The sequence below is a fragment of the Molossus molossus genome, unplaced genomic scaffold, assembly GCF_014108415.1.
Source record: "Molossus molossus isolate mMolMol1 unplaced genomic scaffold, mMolMol1.p scaffold_m16_p_6, whole genome shotgun sequence".
NCBI classification, from domain to species: domain Eukaryota; kingdom Metazoa; phylum Chordata; class Mammalia; order Chiroptera; family Molossidae; genus Molossus; species Molossus molossus.
The window spans coordinates 112,531,363-112,553,843 of record NW_023425399.1 but is presented as its reverse complement, the minus strand read 5'-3'; the positions used below and the strand labels follow the sequence as shown (position 1 = coordinate 112,553,843).

The 22,481-nt window shown below is 41.8% G+C and overlaps 1 protein-coding gene across 1 annotated transcript in view; it reads right to left on the bottom strand.

Annotated features, from left to right (window-relative positions):
- Window positions 1-19,178, bottom strand: part of CCDC102B (coiled-coil domain containing 102B) — a 142,178-nt gene extending 123,000 nt beyond the window's left edge. The window contains 3 exon segments of the mRNA XM_036245972.1: window positions 9,600-9,708; window positions 15,010-15,230; window positions 18,561-19,178. Coding sequence (XP_036101865.1) covers window positions 9,600-9,708; window positions 15,010-15,230; window positions 18,561-19,163 — 933 coding nt within the window. The 5' untranslated portion in view covers window positions 19,164-19,178.
- Between the last annotated feature and the right edge of the window lie 3,303 nt (window positions 19,179-22,481).

The following is a 22,481-nucleotide window of genomic DNA, read 5'->3' as shown; positions in this document are numbered from 1 at the left end:
CTGATATTCTTCTTTCCAATATTCCAGTCTGCAAACGGACACTCACAGAGGCTGAAGAGTTGACCTGCATGAAGCAGTCGGCGGCCGGGGCACCTCTGGCCCCAGTCTCTGCGTTTTCCCCTGCACTGTGCTCACGTGCGTGGAAGAGGCCACGGAGAAGCAGTCACGTCCCCACAGCCATATAGATGTTCCCTCACTTAATTCCCTTCTCTGAAAAGCTCCTTCTCATCTGCACCCGAGTTCCCTGTTCCAAAATAAGTTATGTATGATTTCCCACTTTGAATGCCCTGACACAATTTTCTAAGAAGTGCAAATAATTCAACCTCCCCGCCCCCCTCTCTCAGGATGATAATTCCTTCTTCATCCACAGGACAGAGAGAAAACAGAGTTCACCATCTGTGAAAATGAGCCTGGTGGTGGGAGGGATGGAAACAGCCGTTTCTACTATTCTGCCTGTTAGACCCAAGGGGAGAATCGGGAGGCCCTGCCGGTCTGGCTGCCCGCAGCTGACCTGGCCAGAAGGGACGTGCAGGACATCTCTGTCGCCGACGGGCAGTGACGGAACCTCTGATGAGAAGCCTTGACTCACAGCAAGGCTTGCCTTGGCCATTAGGTGCAGTCGAACAGGCTCTCTACGATGTGCAGGTAATTCAGACCTCGTGAAGGGCTGACATCCCTCCACGGCACTTCGACTCACTTAGAAGCTCATCATTCTTTTATCTGATTCTCAACAGCATCCTTCCTCGTAGACCACTTCCTGATGTTCTGACGTGGCTGAGCAGGACAGCCTGGGTCCGGGCCCTTACCTCTGCTCTGAGCTCACACAGCGGTCTGGGCTGAGGGTCCCATCCTTCCCCCATGTCTCCGGATATCCCTCCTGTTTCATTCTTCTGTTGACCAAGGAGAACGTGAAACCGAAGGGAAGAGAAGTTGAAAGTTTAATCACGTGATGCTACAAAGGCTGGTTCACGTATAGCCCACGTCAGTCTTTCATTTTGCTTTTAGTTTTAGCTTTGGTTTTTTTCAAAAGGTTGATTCGAGAAACTTCACAAACCCCAATCACAAATATATCAAGATCATTCCAATACAACATCAAAATCAAATTGCTTGAAGCCAACAAGGAAGAAAAAAAAATTTTTTTTTTTTTTATCATTTATAAGATGGGCCTTAAAGGTTTTTTTCCTATTGTGTTTCGGCTTCTTGAGGCATAATTGACGCATAGCATTGTGGAAGTTTACCATGTACACTGTTATGATTTGATACATGTATATACTGGGAAACGTTTACCGCAATAAGGTTAGTGAATGCATCCTTTACCTCATGGGACAACCATCTGGTTGCGACTGCTGTTCTGCTGAAAACATACAGGCTCAACGCTCATTGCAACCTTCAAGTATACAAGGCAGAATTGTTCCCGGTATCCACCACGCTGTCTTCCAAAGTGGCTGAAAGGAATTTGCACTCCCATCAGCAGCCAATCAGAGTTCCTGGTGCTCCAAAGCCTCTTCAGCATCTGATGATGTCAGTGTTCTGGGCTCTGGCCATTCCAATAGGTGCGCAGTGGTATCTCCCTGTTGTTTTAATTTGCATTTTCCTGATGAAATAGAATATGGAGCATCTTTTCACATGTTTCTTTGCCATCTGTAGGTCTCCTTGGGTGACGTGTCTATTCAGATCTTAGTCCCTCTTTGAAATCTGGTTGCTTGTGTTCTCATCGTTGAGTTTGAGGAGTTCTTCATATATAGGGCATCCCAAAAATATATACACATACAATTGTAGATTCCATTCCATTTTGAAATGAAATGTATTGTAATAAACACTGCCTTTATAATTATTCAAAGTGTGTATGCATTTTCTGGGACTGTTTATTTGGATTACAATTTTTTATCAGAAAATATTTTGCAAATATTTTCTCTCAGTCTGTGGCTTGTCCTGTTATTTTTCTTTTTTTTTTTTTTTCTTTATTGATTTTTGAGAGCGGAAGGAAGGGGGAGAGAGATATACAAACATCAGTGAGAGAGAGCATCTATTGGCCACCCCCTGCATACCCCTCACTGGGGATCGGGCTCACAACCTGGGCATGTGTCCTGAGCAGGAATCGAACCTGCAACCTCTTGGTACATGGGTTGGCGCTCCACCACTAAGCCACACCCGTTGGGCGTTGTCCTGTCATTTTCTTGACATTGCCTTAGCAGAGTAGAAGGTTTTGATTTTAATGAAATCCAGCTTATCAATTATTTCACTCATGGATTATGTCTTTGGTGTTGAATCTAAAAAGCCCTCACCATACCCAAGGTCATCTAGGTTTTCTGTTACGTTATCTTCTACGAGTTTTTTAGTTTGTGTGTTTTTTACTTAGGTCTACGATTCCTACTGAGTTAATTTTTATGGAAGATCGGTGTCTAAATTCATCTCCTTGCATGTGGATGTCCAGCTGTTCCCACACCATCTGTTGAAAAGACTACCTTTGCTCCATTGTGTTGCTTTTGTTCCTTTGTCAGAGATCAGTTGACGGTATTTGTGTGGGTCTATTTCTGGCTCTCTGCTCTGTTGCATTCATCCATTTGTCTATTCTTTCAACAATACCACAGTCTTCGTTACTGTAGCTTTATAGTAAGTTGTGAAGTCTGGTAGGATCAGTCCTCCAACTTATTCTTATCCCTCAACATTGTGTTGGCTATTCTGGGTCTTTTTGCCCCCCACATAAACTTTAGAATCAGTTGGTCGATATCCACAAAATAACTTGCTGGGATTTTTATTTGAAATTGCATTGAATCTATAGATCAGGTTGAGAAAAACTGATGTCTTAACAATATTAAGTCTTCCTACCCATGAGTAGAAGCATCTTCAAGATATATTTTTTGAATGCCATACTATTTTAATTATTGCTTCTAAGCCCTTTAAACTTCTAAGCCCTTTAAACTTCACAGAACATTGTTCTCTAAGTTCACAAACACACAAACGTTTTGAAGTTCTTCAGCTCACAAAACCCGTGAAATTATAGAACATCAAAGTTCTTACAAGAAAAAATGCATTTTAGATTTTTACTTTTAGATAAAGAGTTTTTAAAGGATTAGAATAGTTTAATCTTTAATTAAATATTGCCTGAAGCAGCCCATAATTACTGTCGTCTAAAACAGAGAAAAATCACATTGGAATGTATTTCGATCAGAGCTAACGTATGTTATTTAACTTCTCCAAGAAAAAATTAGTGCTGACATTGGTAATAAGGAAAGAAAATCTCACATTTCAGCAAATCCTCACAAACTTAAATGTTTTCTTTGTTTTCTGACTTAGCCCATCTCTATTAAACATGAGATAGTAGCCTGCATGTCTGTGAAACCAAAGGATTCATTTAAGAAAAATAATATTAAAAATGTTTATCTCTTGCTTCAGACAACATAAAACAGCTGAATGTTAATATTTTTCTTGTGGCAAAGAAAAAAACTACACCTATTATTCTCTTCTAAATGAGGTTTTTTTAAAAAAAATCAGCATAAATTTATGTTCTTTATTGAGTAGTGGCAGAAATAGGTGATAGAATAGCAGATTATAAAAATGCTATCCAAAAACCTACATAAATTGAAAGATGTCACTCATAAAATTGCATTTGTGGAAGATTTGTGTCTAAATTCATCTTTTTGCATGTGGATGTCCAGGTGTTCCCAGAATGGGCAAATCTATAATATTGAATTAGATTCGTGATTACCTAAAGCTGTAGGGGTTGGAGGAACATGAGCAGTGACTGATAACAGATACAGGGTTTTGTGGGACTAATGAAATGTTCTAACATTGATATTAGTGATGGTTGCACAACTGTGAGTATATTAAACACCACTGAATTGAACTCTTCAAATGGGTCAATTGTACAGTACGTGAAATAAATCTCAGTAAAGATATTAAATGTATGTAAAAGCAAAGATTGTTCTAATCAAAAGTATTATAGTAATTCTGCCTTCTAATTTAAGTTAAAATCACAGAGAGCTTCTGTTAGGAGCATTCTGAAAAAATCTCAAGCCCAAATGAGCTTTCACCTTTCCGTTTGTCTCGCTGGTACCCCTTTTAGGAAAAACCCAAAAACCCACTCACTCACTCACTCCTGTCTGTGTCTTATAACTTAACTGAGATCGTGATTCAAAGTGAACATGAGAATTTCGCAGCTCCAAACTCTTTCTGTGTTAATATTAAAATGGTACTTAAACCTATGCTTTAAGCTTATTAAATGCACACGATGCTGTTTACACTTTATGTAAACAAGTTATTCTTGGAAACACTTGGTCTCAAAGGATCTTCACTGCTTGGTGACTTGGAGTTTGTGACCTTCCTGCTCCCCCCTGGCATACGGCATCTTGAAATCTTTGGAGATCGAAGCCTGCCTTGTGCAAATCTTCCCCACAACCAAAGAGCTGACAGAACCACTTTTCTTTTTTTGGGACTTTGTTCCTTTTTGTGTAAATAATGCAACATCTTAGAATCAGCAAAAGCCATCTGTATAGTGTGTGTGTGTGGGGGGGGGGGGAGCGATGGAAAATAGGCCAAGGTAGAGTCTAATTCCCTAGCAACTTTCCTTCCCCATCTTAGACATTCATTACCCGCCTTCATTAAGTCCTCGCTCAGGTATCTATTGACCCCTCCTCACTAAATCAGACCCTGCAGCATTGAAGGAGCATCAAAGGGTCTCTGTCCTCCAGGTCATTACTCCCAAGGGAGGAGAAAGCAAGCAAAGGATCCCTTGTAGTGAGTGAGCGATGCTGTGCCCCCTGGATGGGGGCCGGTCGGAGCCTGCAGACCAGCGCCACCTGGCGCCGTGTCTGAGGCTGAGCGAAGGGAAGGCGGAGGAATATGAGTCTACTCGGGTTTTACGAAGCCTGAATTTTCCACAATTTGGGGACAAAGCCAACTAAGAATGAAAATGCATATTTATCTAAAAGGAGGACACAACAATTCACAGGTTTTAGAAAGCTATCAAATACCATAAAATACCACAAAATCCTAAAAAAATAATATAAATTATTAGCAATAACTTACTAAATAACTAAAAATGAGATTTCCCCTAGATGTTTCCTGTATATCACCTTGTAGTATGACAGTGATGTTGTAACATCATTTGTGTAGAGAAGGTTTGGTTTCTCTCCGAACAGATGATCTCTTCCTTGGAATGAATTAGGATTCATGAGCCCACAGCATCACACACAGGCCTACTTGCTGTTTGGGGCATCACTCTCTGACGTTTGTAACCCACAAATACAGATTTTCTTTAAAAAAAAAAGATCTTCCATGCTGTTTTTTAAAAAGTGTGGTACATTGTCAAATATATTTCGGAGAGGAAAGAGCTTTGACTAGGTATATCTAATAGACACATCCAAAAATAGATTCCACTGTGTGCAAGACCCCCAACTTCCCCACAGCTACTCTGCGTCCCACGGAGAAAGAGGGCCAGGGTGTCGGAGGGAAGGTCCTACAGGAAGGACACGGAGGTTTCAACAAGAGTGGCACCATTTTACTGTTGCCAGTGGCCAGTGTGCGGACGGTCACTCCAGAGCCCGGGAGAATGGGAAGTCCTCAGGGCTGCGAAGCGAAAGAAAGTCCAGCCTAGGATCCCAGCTGCTGTCCCCATGACCGCCGGAGCCCCGTCCTGCCCACCAGCACAGCGCTCGAGGAAGCAGCCTTGGCCTCCGTGGGTCAGAGCCGCGGGTGCCCAGCCCCGGGCGGGCCGGGACGGAGCAGCCGTGCGCGGTCCCATGAAGTGGCCGGTCCCCGCCAGGGCACACAGTGACCACACAGGGCATGAGGTCTTTGAAAAGCCTCTCGCATGGCTTCGAGGAAAAGGGAGCAGGGAGGGATGCTCCGGACTGAAGCCAGGCCTGTGGGTAAAGTGTAGGTGAGTGTGCCCTGCGGGGAAGGGCGAGGTGACGGCAGGGGGCAGGGGACAGTGTCCGGACGGTTCCAGACGGAAAACACGGCGGACCTGGGGTGCTGCCAGGACTCTCCTGAGAGCCAGAACCGCTGGGGCCGCCGTGCACACACAGAGAGGGACCGAGGCCGATCATGACCTCTCTTGACATATGCAGAGTAAATCCCACATAACATAACCTCTTTCAAACTGAAGGTATCCGCATAGGGTTTTAGCTCCACGTCACTCCTATTTCCAGCCTTATTTGCCCCAGATCAGAAGGCGCATTGAGGTGTTTGAATTAAAGCTTCAGTGTCAGCTGTTAGTACCATGCTGAGGCCCCTAAAGCCTGTGTCTCTAAGTATTTACTACACAGTTTCATCAAAGAACACAGTAAATTATAAGCTGCTAGAAACGTCGTTATTACCACACAGAAAAAGATGTCTCACTAAAATCCTTAAAAAGTTACCAGGTAAAAGCGCATTTTCTAAGAAGATTTAATAAATTACATTTCATTTTTCGGTTTGACGTTCATTGTTAAATGTTAGCAGTATTCTCCGCGTAGGGTAAAGGGTAATTCTTCCATTATGGAAAGAATAAGAGTCGTTTATTATGAAAGCAAGGCACACAAATTATTTGTAATCATTATCACTTACATGAACATTTGATTTTCTAGATGATGAGATTTCATAAAAATGATCATTTCAGCACACTTGGAACTCATAATCTGATCCCAAATCAATATTTACAGACTTGCAAAGGATAAGCAAAATAAGGATTCAATTCAGCATGGGAATATCATTTCAGTGTAATCATCTCTAGTACTCATAGTGTGGGTTGCATTTTGAATACTTATTAGATTTTACAATTAAATTCTTATGTTTACTCTTCTCTAAATATCAGTGATTTAACAATGATTTCCTGTTAAAGCACATAGACTTTCAAAAACATTTTTTAAAATCTTGGTCTATTAAGCACATCTGTTTCCAACTCTAAAAATTACTAATCTTTCCATCAGCAGTTCCTAGCCAGGCATGTTTTTGTTTGTAACTGTTTTAGCATCTAAAAAAGAATTACACTGTATTCAAAATGTTTTGGGTGGTAGATGAAGGGCTAAGCAAAGGCCATTTGTGAAAGCAAAGGCCATTTTCAGACTTTCTGAGAAATGAATAAGGAGAATCCATATGAAGTACAATACTAAAGATGTATCATGACGTAATTTTTTATTATAAGTCAACTATACTGGAACTTTGAATATTTTACACTTATAATTATTCTAAAATGCCATTTCTAAATGTACCATAAAAATATTGTTCTGTTATCATCTATTATAAAACAATTAAACAAAGTATATGTAAATAATAACCTATGGCTAAATACTTTTATTTATTCAGTTTTTAATATTTAAAACTTTTATAATATTTTACAAAAATAATTTAAATATATGTGCATGCCACATCTTTTTATTTATTTTTTATCCTCACCCGAGGACATTTTTGCATTTATCTTCAGATAGAGCAGGAAGAAGAGAAGGAGGAAAAGAGAGAGAGAAACATTGATGTGAGAGAGACACATCAACTGGCTGCCACCCACACAACCCCAACCAGGGCCGGGGACAAACTAACCAAGGTACATGCCCTTAGCGGGAACCAAACCTGGGTCTCTCTGGACTGCGGGCCGATGCTCTACCGCTGAGCCAAAACGTCTAGAGCACATACCACATCTTTTTAAAGGGGCCCTAAGAAAACCACAAATTCCTTTTTTAGGAGTGGAAAGGGATATTTAAAAAATAATACCCATAACAATAATTCAAAGTTTTTTTTTTAATCTCTGTTTAAATTCACTGTCCATCATCTATGATAACAACTTTTTTTCATTCATTGTCACTTTCATTCATTGCTCGAATTCACAGTCCCTCTGTCGGATAATGCACTCAACTATTTGAACAGTTGAACAAAGATTCCCTGGCAATTTTGAGGGTTGTTTTTTTCCCCGTTATAACAACACTATCCTTATCTTACCTGGTAAAAACATCACAAATGTATTAATATATATTTATGTTTAGGCATCAAAATATAAACCTAATTTATCTGTAAATGCTACATTGGTTCTATTTTTTCCCCCTCATCTATAAAGCTTTGTTAACCGATTCAAAATACACATTTTTCAACCTGATGCCCAAAATGCCATCATTGAATAGAATAGATTAATCATTTTAAAATATACATATCACTTTATAAGCCAAATCAAAACTATAACTTTTTTCAAAAATAGTTGCTACATAAATGTGACATTACTTATATAAAAAGCGGTTAGACTAAATTATCAAGTCTGCACTGCCCCCTCGAGGCAACGTACAGTAAATGTATGTTTCTTTGAAAATTAAAGACCAATTCTATCTTAAATATCCTTTCTCAATTAAATTTAGAGCCGGTTATATTATAGGACAAATGCACACACACTCTAAGAATGACATGATTTGTGTGCTTCGAACTATTTCTCCTGTATAAAATTAGTTTCCTGTTGATGTTCACACCTAAGACATCATGTTCAGTGAGCTACCTGTGAAAACCAACATTGAGTCCATACATAAACACATGTGTGTACACATCCATAGGTAAGCTGGAAACAAAACCACTCTTATACTCAACATAAATACATTAAGGGGAAATAAATGTAAAATAGCTTGTTAGCTTTTATTGTTTAATTTACCCCTCACTGAGAAATGTTCTCAAACTAACTTTCTGTGGTTCTCACTGAAATTATTTTTTGTAGTAAATGATTTTTAAGCAGGAGACACGGTTAGGATTATCAGGGAAATCCTTCCCTCCTTTCCAACCTCAGTGGTCCACAGAGTGAGTTTGAACCTGTGCCTGGTCATTTCTGTACCCATTGGCCCTTGGGGTGCCTGCCTCTGTCCCAGAAGTAGGGCATATTCTGGCAACCAAGGTTCCTGAACTTTCCACCATGTGATAATGAATATTAAAAACCAGTGACATGCAAAGGATTCATGACAGCATTTTATTGATGAAAATGCAAAGGCAAAATAGAAAGGCAAGTAGCTGATCCTGAATGACATAATGTCAATATGAAAAGAACCTAAACACTCTTGAGATAGGCTGATAGTTTCAGACTGCTTTATAAAAGAGGAAGACAAAATTATTTGATATAGATGTCGCAATACGATGACGTCTTCAGCAGCACCCTCTAATGTGCCTGAAATGAATCGTTCATTGTGTCATGTGGTTGATCATTAAAAATAAATGTTATGGCCCTGGCTGCTGTGGTGCAGCGTCGTCCTGTGCACCAGGAGGTCACAGGTTCTATTCCCAGTCAGGGCACATACCTCGGTTTCGGGTTTGACGGCCAAAGTGCAGATCGGTGTGTCTCTCTCACGTTGATCTTCCTCTCTTACATCTGTGTTTCTCTCTCTCTCTCTCTCTCTCCCCCTTTCTCTCCCCCTTCCTCCCTGTCTAAAAATGTGTGCGTGTGTGTGCGTGTGTGAGAGAGAGAGAGAGAGATTTGTAACATAATTTCTTATGGCCTGAGTTTGACTGAGTCCACCAGTGACCCATGAGTTGAAATATTCCTCCTACAGCAGAAGTTCCACTTCGAACCCCTTTCCTTGGGCCTGTGGAGCCCCGGGTTACACATGGACCAGAGAGCCCTCAGTGCCGTGTCTCCCTCCCCTCCTAAGTCTCCGTACCTCTCTCCTTGTTCTGGACGTCGACGCGTTCAGTTCTTCATACTTCTGTTTCCACGAAGACACAGCTGACTGCAGCCGCTCTATTTCTCGCTCCAGGGAGGAGCGCATGCTAAATGATGAGAGCAAAACAGGCTTACCGTGGGGCGATCGTGTGGGGAATGCGTTCAAAGCCAGAGGTGCTCTCTCCCTAACTGTCTATATTTATATATGATCGTGGTGATGACAGAAAACCGGTTCAATGTACTAGAAATCATAAATATTGAGCAAAACCGAGTTTAATTTGTTATTCTGTCAATTAGCTTTACAGTTGGTTAAGTATATTTCATTTAGCTTTGCCAGGTTCAAAATAATTGACTTTCTGCCTGCTTTCCCTTGTATTTTAATTTATTGGAGTTGCATCAATACAACATGGGATTGATTTTTTTCTGAGGAATTAAAAATGTTTTAAGGAAAAAGTGTACATAAAACATTAACATTTTGTATTCAAGGATATTAATTACATTTGTGTTTTGAAGCATACATTAAAATTTTTCTCCTTAAAATAATTTTGAGAATATATTCATAAGTAGAATAATTTGAAAATTGGAGAAAAGTCTGGATTTTTAAATTTACAAGTTCAAAATCATACATGTTGAAAAAATCAACACCAGCTTTTAACATTATACTTTAATAAATCAAATTATAATGTCAGCCAAGAGAGCTCGCATTAACATAAAAGTGATTTATTATTACTGTAGCATAAATGCCAATTCTCAAAAAAGTCATCAAAATTACTGGGTTAGCTAATCCTTCTAGGAATTATGAGAAATTCAAGAAAAACATTTCAAGCTATTTGTTATACTTTTAATCTTAGTTACATATAAATATAGACACATTCTAAAGATCCGACTATCTCTAGATTATATCTAGATTTAGCATACCTATCCTGTCAGTTCATAAGATAAAAATAATATAATTTTGTAAAAGTATATAAAATGAATAACTATTTGTATTCTTTATTTAAGGCAAATTAGTAATACTTAAATGTAGTATATTTATTTATTCCTCAGTATATATCTTGAATAAAATAACTAATAATTGTTTACAAGAAAATTTTGTATTTTTATAATGTAAAAAGGTAAATTTTAGTGAGAGGACAAGTAATTCATAAAAAGTAATGTCAATGTGATTCTTGGATATTTTTAATTTGGCCTCATCAAAAGGTTTGACTATTTCTGCAAGCACACAATAAGGACGTTGCACACTTAAATTTACACAGCAGAGGGCGCTCTTTAAATCCTTCATTCTCTAGCCTAATAAATGTATTCTATATTTTAGAAAGATTTTCATAGTTGACTACTTACACAGTTAAATTTAAACTATCATATTATTTGAACTATGAGAAGGCAAAGAAAAAACATAATTTTACTAAAAATATTCCATAGTTTATGCACAAATTATTTAAAAAACTAAGTTAAGATAAACTCAGCAAAAAATATAGCATTTGATATGATGATATAAACGTTTCAAAGTCCTAGTGCTAAAACATAGAAAATTTGCAGAATATTAAATAAAGGGTGAACCAAAATGATTTTATGGAAAGCATGATTAGATTTCTCTGCAATCTTTTGGTACTGTGTAAACAATCATGATCCCATAATAATCGGGCATATAACTCAGACATCTAAACAGGAAGATTAAATGGAATATTTTTCAGAGACAGAAATTCCTGACACATTAATATCTGGGGATAAGTAATCATTTCTGAACGACGTGAACACTCATTGTAAAATACCTAATCAGTATTTCCTTAAAATCCTATTGATGCCAAATGTTTGTGCAAGACAAAAATAATTCACTGGCAATGACATGTAGATACCCACATGAAGTCCAGAAGTCAACCGAGTGTTAAACAGGAAATAATGACATGTGTATACATAGACTTTCAATGCTCAACATGTTTGCTATTTTCTGACTGCATGCCCGACTATTTATAGTTACATCCTAAGCTTTTGTCATCAAATAGCCAAAGCCGTATATAGTGTATTTAATTAGAAAAGACTTTTAAAGAGTATCGTCATGGTCGGGGACATCTGGGAGGACCAGAGCCCAAGGCTCGGAGGTGACGCCTCCAGGCATGAGGCGACTCGGGGGTCACAGAACTAGGTCTGGGAAGACCCCAGTGCTTCCGCCTTCCCTGCCCGATGCCCTTACACGCTCCTGTACCCTTAAGTGTCTGACGGGCAAATACATTCATAGCAGCTGATTTAAGCAGGAGAAAGGATATCAATCGTTCAGAGAATCTCTGGGGGAGTCGGAGAAGGAAATGGGGACCGCATGAAGCCAGAAGTAACACCCTGAAAGCCACTGAAGTCTTCCCATCAGCAGCACCCAGCCTCACTAAGGTCCAGCTAGCAGGCACGGCCTCAATACCACAACGAGACACGGGATGCTGGCAAGAGAGACCAGAGGCGGCTGGTCCCCTGGAAACAGGATGTAGCCCCCACCCCGCCTTCCTCTTCACCAGGATGGATTCGGGGTGCCGCCTTCCCGGGAGCATTCGCTTTTGCCAAGACCCGGGGGGGCACCTCTGAAGCCGGCTCCCAGATCAAATGCGTGCTCCCTAGGTGGAAGGGAGACCAAGGTAGAAACTCACTACATACTTTGTAGTCTGTGCACGAAAACACACTCTGTCTCGTTGGGCAAACAACCTCCTAAACGCAAAGAGGTACTGGGGAGTGAAAAATGGCAGAAATGCGCAAAAGTTAACTCAAATAAATAGAAGACTTGGAAGACCTAACGCCATAAATTTCCTGGTAGAAATCACAGGGGACAGCCCCTGGAGTTGGCCTTTCAATGGTTCTCTTAATTCAACACCCAAAGCACAGGCTGCTGGCAAATTCTCAGACACCGGATAATTACACAGAACCCTGAACAGTCCTGCGAGTACAAGTGATGTAATCCGCGAATTCGGGGAGGGGTTCCCTGTGGGATGACGGTGGGAACGTCTCCCTCAGTTCTTCCCTGACGCCCCAGCTCCCGTCGGGGAATGTTCCCACCGGCTGGGAACACAGAAAACACCACGTTCCCATCTTCTCAGCATCAGCCACCCCCTGGCTGAGATTCCAGGCCTCTGCGAAATTAAGCAGATTTACAGCGGCTGTGTCGCTCTGTCCTTGGGAAACACTCTGCGACAGAAAGAGAGGCTCTGCAGCGGCCTCCTGTGGATGACGCGCTGGTGATTATTCGTGACACGACCCCTGGGAGGGCTCCCCAAGGAGGGTGAGGAGACAGAGGAGAATCGAAGGCCCCTTCCCGCTTATTCTCTGGCCTGTCCGGGGTGTGCAGCTGCCGAGAATTTACTTCTCTGGAGGTTGTTCATTTACTCCAAGGAAGTCGAATGGACATGCACGTGCACATGTGTGTCAGTGAGCCCGGGTGTGTCCAGACCACCTTAGGGAGGTGACCTCCGGGAGACAGTGTCCTGTTGCTCTCGTGACATTATGGCAGTGAAGCTGCACAGTGTGTACTCTCGAGAGAGGTCTACAGCCACTAAAAAGCTCAATCCTTCAGGAACTAACACACGGAGTTTAGAGTTTAACGGAGACCTGCAGTTCCAGACGGTGTTACCACGGGAGCAGGTCTAAAAATTAATTCAATTGTATTCCCTTTGCTGCTGATGTTGATCGCCTCTACTACAAATGTATAGCTGATTGCAGAATAATAAATACTCATTCTATACCCAGATGCTGTATTATCACAATCTATGCACGTCGCGAGGTATAAGAAGAAGTTAGTGGTATGAATAAATATCAGAGGGACTAAAGAAACTTCTGGTTGGCAGAAAGGGAATGGCAGATCAAATGCAGCATTTGTGAAATGTTTGTGCGTGTACTCATCCCTGCTTAAATCTATTTAAACCATGGAAACTGAAACCATTATATAATATATGATATTATATGATATATGACATTTAAAGTGCATCAGATATCCCCGGAATATTCCCTCACATAGGAAGTTAATAAAACTGAATACTTTAAAAAAAAAAAGAATAACAGTATATAGAGTCATTTGTACTAGTGGTCAGTTTCCCAGTCGTTACTTGTGTTTGACCCGCCTAAGGATTCAGTGAGAACCGCATCGGCAGGTTGCATTTTCCAAAGGTGGGGGCCACAGTGGCTGCTTCCTACGTGCTATTATCACTTGACTTTGACCCTCCTGCCACTGAGGGTGTCCCTCTTCCTGGATCCCATCAGCCTGTGTGGTCGTCTCCACCAGTAAGCATGACAGAAGTGATGCCAAGCGACTTTGACGCAAGGTCATTAAAACAGCATAGCCCTGGCCGGTTTGGCTCAGCGGTTAGAGCGTCGGCCTGCGGTCTGGAGAGACCCGGGTTCGGTTCCCGCTAAGGGCATGTACCTCGGTTGCAGTTTGTCCCTGGCCCTGGTTGGTTGTGCGGGTGGCAGCCTCTCAATGTGTCCCTTTCACATCGATGTTTCCCTCTCTTTCTCTTCCTCTCTCTCCCTCCCACTCTGTCTGTACAAAAAATGGAAAAATGTCCTCGGATGAGGATTTAAAAAAAAAACAGCATCGAGTTCTCTCTGTGCCTGTAAGATGTTCACTCCTACCTAGCCAGCCCTATGCTGTGAGGGGACCAAGAAGCCACACAGATGGCACAGGCCACATGCAGGGGTCCCCACGGAGGCCGAGGCGAGAACTAAGATCAGCCACCACCTTCCGGGGTGGCTTCAGCCCCCAGCCTGCGCTGCCCTGACGCCACGCCCAGGACAGCCGTGTCCCAGACCCCTGAGCAGGCATGTGGCGACTGTTGCTTCAATAGCTGTCGTTTGGGAAGTTCTGTGACTGAACAAAAGCAAACTGGAACATAAGCATCACTATCCATAGTTTCACTGAGGACAAAATAGCCTACCATCAGCTAAGCAAAAAAGGTTGAGCAAAACAGATCTGAGCACCCAGATCGATGACTCTCCAGACCACGGCCCTCTCCTCTTTACCAAAAGTGGTCAACGACCAAGGTATCTTTTTCTGTCAATACATCACAGAACTGTGATTTGTCTGTTATTAATATTAGTCTATTTTCATTTTATTGACTCCCTGTATAGATAATACTCTGGCTATTTTAACCCCATACACTAATAATTCAAATATAAATAAGGTGAATCTACCGGAGATGGTGAGAGCAAGGTTATGAGGAAGAATAAAAACTAAGAAAGTATCAGCTGCATGCCAACATTTAAAAAACGAATACAGTATATCAAACTCATTTTGTAAACAATGGAACAGAAGGACTAAATCATGGGTAAAATGCATTTTCAAATGGCCGGCTTGCTAGATTTAACAATTTTAAGAAGTCGAAAAACGAGACTTGGTTAAGGGAGACATTGATGGTACTGATCACTGTTATACTTACTCTCTTTCTTGCCTTAAGATTTTTTGGAACTCATCCAAATGCACCTGCAAAGCTGAAATTTTGGGTGCTTCATTTTGCAAAGGCGGATGCCCTGGGTGCTGTCTTAGCCCAGGCTTCACTGCACAGTTTTCGGAACTGCCCTTCTCGAATACATCAAGACGATCCGAGCAGCGTTTCACCTCCTCATTTAATCCTAACGGGTGGAGAATCAAGCCTTCTTCCTGAAGGAAACAACATAAAACAACTATTACTGTAGAATTCTTAAATCTCCCAGTAGAAAAACCATGCAGAATATTTCCATGTTTTTGGAAGGAAATACACATTACAATTCAGGATCAAATTCATAGTTTCATTTTTTTAGTCATTCTCTAATCGTGTTATGTGGCCAAGCTTTAACTTGCAGTCTTTTTTAATTTATTTATTTTTATTTTGTTGTTATTATTATTATTATTATTTGGTACGTGCCCCTAGCAGGGATTGAACCGGGGACTCTCTGGTCCGCAGGCCGATGCTCCAACCACTGAGCCAAACTGGCCACAGCTTTTTTAAAATATGATTGTTTTGATTTCAGAGAGAGGAATGGAGAGAGAGAGAGAAAGAAAACAACCATGAGAGAGAAACATCCATCAGCTGTCTCCTGCACGCACCTTCCTGGGGATCAAGCCCGACATCCGGGAATCACCAGAGCATGCGCCCCGATTGGGAATCGAACCAGTGACTTTTTGGGGCACAGACAAAGCCCAACCAACTGAGCCACATTGGCCAGGGCTTAACTGGCATTCTTTAAGTGTTTTTTTTTTCTTCTTCTTCGTCTTTCTTTCTAGGTTCTACCTTATTATAATCAAATACATTTCTCAAAAAATCTGCTTTAACTTTTAGTTTAAGTTTTTTTCTTTTTCTAATCATGGCTAAAAATAGTTTGCATGGACTTGAACAGCTGTAAAGAGTTATTTAATGAGTCTATGAATTTCTCCTTCAAGTTTATTTTGTCACAAGGCACTTGAGAGTTTCAAAGAGAAGACAGCTGTATTTGAAGGACAGAGAAGAACAAATTTTCAAGGAACTCTTGGATGTTTTAATAGGCTCGTTTATTGAATTATTTCTTAGATCGCTAGTTAAATGTCAAATCGAGTTTAACGGGGCATTTTAATGTGCACGAGCATCATTTATCAGAGCTGTGCACTGTCTCACAATCTTACGTCATGATTCCAAAACTTCGCCAGACTCAGGCTATAGATGTTTGTCTATGATTTAAATTTTCCCTGACTTGTGGGTTTAAAGTGAGATAAAGCCAAGTTCAAATAAACTCTCAATTAATAGCCAAGTTCAAATAAAGTCTTAATGATACTTAATCTTTAGTATTTATTTTAAAAGTAGCACATACATGTTAGGTTACTAGTATGATTCATTTCTTCATTCTCTCCACAATTAATGGTTATTATGTATATCACTTTGAAAAACAATAAAATAAGACATGTTGTTCTCCTTGGAAAATACTATGGTAAGACAGATAATCCATTCACACGTATGTGTCTTTAGAGTTGGTAGGAAAACTGATAAAAATGAAAACAGCTAATTCAAACTTCTTTAACAGCCAATACTTAATTCACTACCATCATAAGGAATTGTAACTATCTATTTTCCCTAAATAAATAGACTTTTAATAAATACCTACTGTGTACGATGTTCTTGGCACTGATGATACAAAAATATTCCAAATGAAGTCCCAAGATACTGAAAATCTCTCAGCAAAATATATGTGAAGAGAATCTTTCATATTCTCAAATGTGGTGTCTATTACTTGTAATAACAAATAATTTGTACTTTCAGAGCAACGTATCTGAGCTAGAACCCCTCATCTCCATCAAGGCATTCAAATGCATACATTAACACAGTTGAATTTTGAGAACAGATAACAGTTTCCCAAAATTGTACACAAAAGGACTAACAGCTTAGATTATCAATTTAAAAATATATATATATTTAAAACAAACCTGGAAGAATAAATAAACATAAGTAATTAGAATGTTGCAATCTTTTAGAAGTTTCCATGTACAAGGAAATTTCTGTCTACTATGACCTACATACATCATGGGAAGACTTGTAATTTAAGATGGCATTAAAAAGGAACCATCCCGCCCTGGCCGGTTTGGCTCAGCGGTTAGAGCATCGGCCTGCGGTCCGGAGAGACCCGGGTTCGGTTCCCGCTAAGGGCATGTACCTCGGTTGCAGTTTGTCCCCGGCCCTGGTTGGTCGTGTGGGTGGCAGCCACTCGATGTGTGCCTTTCACATCGATGTTTCTCTCTCTCTCTCCCTTCCTCTCTCTCCCTCCTACTCTATCTGTGCAAAAAAAAAAAAAGAACCATCCCATGTTTTCAGGTATTTACATAGAAAGAGGTAATGATATAAACTGATACTATGAAAAGGGATAACCCAGATTCCTAAAGTATGTTAATAGTAATTACCAGGTTTTAAAAAAAGCGGGTGGGTGGGAAGGAGTGGTTAAATGGATAAATAAGTGTATAAACTGCTAGATTAAATAAAGAGTTTTAAACAGTGTATCTCAAGCAGAATTTTTTTTTTTTTTTTTTTTTAATCCTCACCGGAGGACATTTTTCCATTTTTTGTTCAGATAGAGTGGGAGGGACAGAGAGGAAGAGAGAGAGAGAGAAACATCGACGTGAAAGGGACACATCGAGTGGCTGCCACCCGCACGACCAACCAGGGCCGGGGACAAACTGCAACTGAGGTACGTGCCCTTAGCGGGAACCGAACCCGGGTCTCTCTGTACCGCAGGCCAACGCTCCAACCGCTGAGCCAAACCGGCCAGGGCTCAAGCAGAATTTTTAGGAACTTCGAGAGTGTAATTATACCGAGAAGTTCCAAGAGTGAGGAGTATGACACATTCAGTGAAAGCAGGGCCTGGGGTACCCATTTTCCTGGTGTTAGTTGTGAGGACAGAGTTGCGAACCTTGGGGAACATTCAAACTCCCGCATGGATAATTTATAGTACTGTTGACATAGCAAGGACACATGGAGAGAAATCTCTCCACATATTTCCTTTTCACATAAAAAACGCTGGGCAAGTTTTTGCCAAGAAGAATTTCGTAAGATCACGAACATGGGCTGAATTATGTTCCCCTTAAAATTCATGTGCTGAGGTCCTAACCCCTAGGACCTCAGAAGGTGACTTTCTTTGGGCGCAGGGTCTTGATAGAGGTGACAAAGTTAAAAGGACGGTTGAGGTGGCCTAATGAGACAGTCCTCTAGGGAGAACCTTGGACACACGTACACAGAAAAGACCACGTAGAGACACAGGGAGAAGACGGCGTCTGTAGGCGGAAGAGAGAGGCCTCTCAAGAAACCAGCCCTGCTGACACCTGGATCTCAGACTTCTGGCCCCTAAAACTGCCTGTTGCTGAAGCTACCGGGACTGCGGTACCCAGGGGCAACCCAACCCCGTGCCCCCGGTCTGTGCGTCCCCCTTCCTCCCGCCACCGCGAGGACAGTCCAACAAGGCCAGTCTCTGGTCCCTCTGGTATTTTCCTTACCACACTGGGTGTGTTCTCCTTTGTAGGGGATTCTCTTTTTACCAAACACTCTCTGATAGACTCACACGTTTGCGAGCCAATCTGAGCCGGGTCCCCTGCGCCACAGGACGCGGCTGGGAAGCCGGGGCGCGCCCGGGCCTGGGCCTCGCCAGCCTCCAGCGCCTCGGTCCCGGGGGCCCGACTCCGCTGCTGCTTCAGCGCGCTCAGCTCCTTGGCCGCCCTCTCCAGCTGCAGGCGGAGCTGCCTCCCCTCCTCCCTGGCGCGGGTGCTCTCGGCGCGCGCCTTGCTCCACTTCTCCCTCCACGTGGCCGTGCAGTCCGACCACCAGCGCATCGTCTGCTCCAGCTGCGCAGCCCGGGCCTGGGCGGCCTCCAGCTCCCGCAGGCGAAGCTCCGCGCAGATGTCCCACTCGGCGGCGCGCGCGCGGGCGCTGGGCGCGGCGTGGGGCTGCAGCCCCCCAGGGGGCCGGCGGGACCGGCGGGGGTCCCGGGGCGCCGCGCCAGGGGCCCCCGCATCTCCATCGCCGGGCGCTTTACCCGCCGACGGCTGCGTCCCGAAGATGTGCGTTTCCTCGATGAACCGGTAAATGGAATCTAAGTCCATCTGGATCTTCTAAGGCCTAAGAAAAGACAAAGGACGGACGGACACCAGGTTAACTCTGGGATTTCCCTTGCAGCTACGAAAGCAAGACTTACATTCAAAAAAATAAAATTGAAGGGACCGATGCATCTTTTCAATATTGAATATTTTCTTTTCCAGCATAACTAAAAATATAGAGGAATTTACGCATTTGTAATTATCCTCCAAGAAACAAATTGCTCATATTGAATCTTGCCAAGAAAAATACAAATATATATATATATATGGAGATGCAATTATGGACAGCATATGACATGAGTAATTCCTTTTAACAAATCTAATTCCATCCATGTAATATTTATTATAACACAAATTTTCCATTTACTGCCCGATGTTCCCCTTGTCCCCTGCTGATAGCTAAATCACAATTTGTTCGGGTGAAATGCAGAACCTATTGATCTCCCGGAGGATAAGCCCCTGTCCCTACCCAGAGGCTGAATCACGAATGGTCTAATCTTCCATGATGACCTCATGTCACTGTCCATCCACTGTGCCCAGGGAAGCATATGACCTGGTTCTACGGATGAGACGCGAGGGCAAGTCTGCTGGAGAAACGTCCCCATCCGCAAAAACCTGAACACATCAGAATGAGAAACCTTTTCCCTCTACTTTCTTCCTGCCCGGAAGAAGGTGCGAGTAACAGCCACCCTGCACATCGACAACGGGGACAGCGTGATGGCGAGTTTACTGACTGCGCTCCGCAGGACAGGAATGCGCACCCTGTGCCCCTGCTTGTGAACACGATGACCTACATTTCGCGAAGCCGGGCTCGCTGAGGTTCCTGTTACTTGCAGTCAAAAGGACATCCGACAGGTGCATCAACTCCTGCTATGGTTAATATGTTACGATAAGTTCTAAAAATAAAATATTTTGAATAACACACGGTTCTTTGTCCTTAAAGATTTTATAGTCCAGAGAATGCGATACGCTCATATAGTAAACACTCATAATGAACAGTATCAAATATATTTATTTATTCAGTCTCTTTAGTCCGCAGTGTGTGTCAGTCGGTGTCAGCCTCCTGGGCCATGGCCAGCGGTTCTCAGGGCACAGAGAGAGGAGAGGAACTGTCTCCCAGACTGGAGAGTCTTCTCAGCTTAGATAACACTAGACAGAGTCTCAGCCCTTCCCAACCTTTATCAAGAAATAAAAACAGCCCTGGCTGCTTTGGCTCCGCGGTTGGAGCATCGGCCTGCGGACCAGAGAGTCCCGGGTTCGGTTCCCACTAGGGGCATGTACCAAAAAATAAATAAAAATAAAAACAGCTTTCCATACAGTATAGCAACAAGACAAGTTAATGTGTAACTGCAAATGCTTCTTATCAATTATGCAATATTGCTATATTGAGGATATAGCCACTGAAGTTTTTTTAAATCAATGCTTAAAATATGCAGGTTAATCAACATGTTAATAAAGCTCAGTGTTTGTATAAGATTACCCATTTTTATTATCAAATACGATGTTCTGGTGTAACAACAATTTATGTACATAAAATTCCTCTCATTTTTTTCCCCACTTGGTTTTATATAGTTATAGATCATCAACTCTTTATGAACCATCCATTTAACCAACTAAAGGGATTTCATTATATCAACAACTTACAAAATAAGTCTCTACTCAATAAAAAAGTGACTATATAATGTTAAATGTATATCACTTTCAGTTGTACACACACACACATTTTAACAAGTGTTCTGTCGAGGTACAACCGACTCCATACTATCATACTTATTACAATAGTACGGATTCATGGTTGCAATTATTTTTGTTATGATTGGTATATGTCCAAGCATATTTTAATTGATGTGGTGTGGAACAATTGTTACCCTTCATTTCCTATATTTCAGAGGGCAATGAGCATATAATTGACCAAATTTCTTTGACAATTAGCAAACTAAGACCAACATCAAAATAGAACAAAAGGAACTTTTAATTAAAAGCACACCAAACATTATATATAATATCTATTCACATATATATTCATTATTCACTGTGTAATAAATTATTCCTTTTAATTGAAATTCCAAAATGAAGACAGAAATATGTTTCAGCATATTAAATTTCTCCTTGCCACTTTTTCAAAATAAATCAGTACCTTAAAATTGTAATGTCTGTAAAACTGTCTCATTAACTTTGGGTTCACTAGTATTTTGAAGACTCTATAATTGAATCCTGGTGCACTGAGGTCTTGCCTACCAATTAACTGTGTATTTTTCACATCTGACTAAACACAACTGAGTTGGGTTTAATCACTCAGTCCTTGAGCCTGAATCATATTTCTTATTCTAAAGTGTTTTCTAAGCAAGCATATACAGGGATATTGAATTCTCCCGGGTATTTATTAAATCATTTATTTTCCCTACACATAGTGCACACTCTCATGTTTTACTTCAGATGATTGCAAACGTATTTGTCAGTGGAGGTAGCACGTATGAAAAAAAAAATACTTAAATACTACTGACTTTTTGGTTTCTTCTTCTGACTTTTGCGTTGTTCTCACCACAGAGGGGGGCAGGTCACAAGGAAACTGCAGGAGGTGACGGATATGTTTGTTACCTTGATTAGGGTGCATATGTCCGAGGCATCAGATCATATGCATTAAGTACGGGCGCTATATTGTATCAGTTACACCTCAGTAACGCTACTAAGAATGTTCATACAATCAGGTTGCACAAGGGCGGCCAAGGACCTCTGACTGCAGGACAGAACCACAGTAAAAGCTGATGGGCATGTGATGCGTAGATAATATTACTAAACCTATTCTGTTTTCTTGCTAAAGAGAAGCTGAATGTGTAAGACACTGGGCTCCAGGCTCTGCTGGTTCAAGTTCTGACTCTGTCACGTCCTGAACAGATGACCTTGGACAAATGACATGAACTGACCTTGACCCATGTCCTCATGTGTAAAAGGAAACAGAGAGGTCATACATCTCCCTCAGTGCTTGTGACCAATGGCCGAGCTGACATTGTGGTAGGAGTGAAGTCAGAGGAGCTGCTGGGTCTGTGGCTTGTCTATCCCTCCATCCTTCTCTGTCACCTGCTTCCCTGTCCCACGCATCAGCCACCCTGTGCTGTCTGTTCCTGGTACAAACCTCGCCTCTTTGTGCAGTCTGACTGCTCTCCAAGGGCCCTGTCCCCTCTCTCCTCCACAAGCCCACTCACCCTGGCTTCTCATGCTCCGGTAGCAGCTGGTGGACCCGGGTGACTCTCCATCCCTTTGGGCCCTGCGACTCTGTGATGATGGTGAAGGAAATCAACATGGCTTCTGCCACCCTGAGACCTT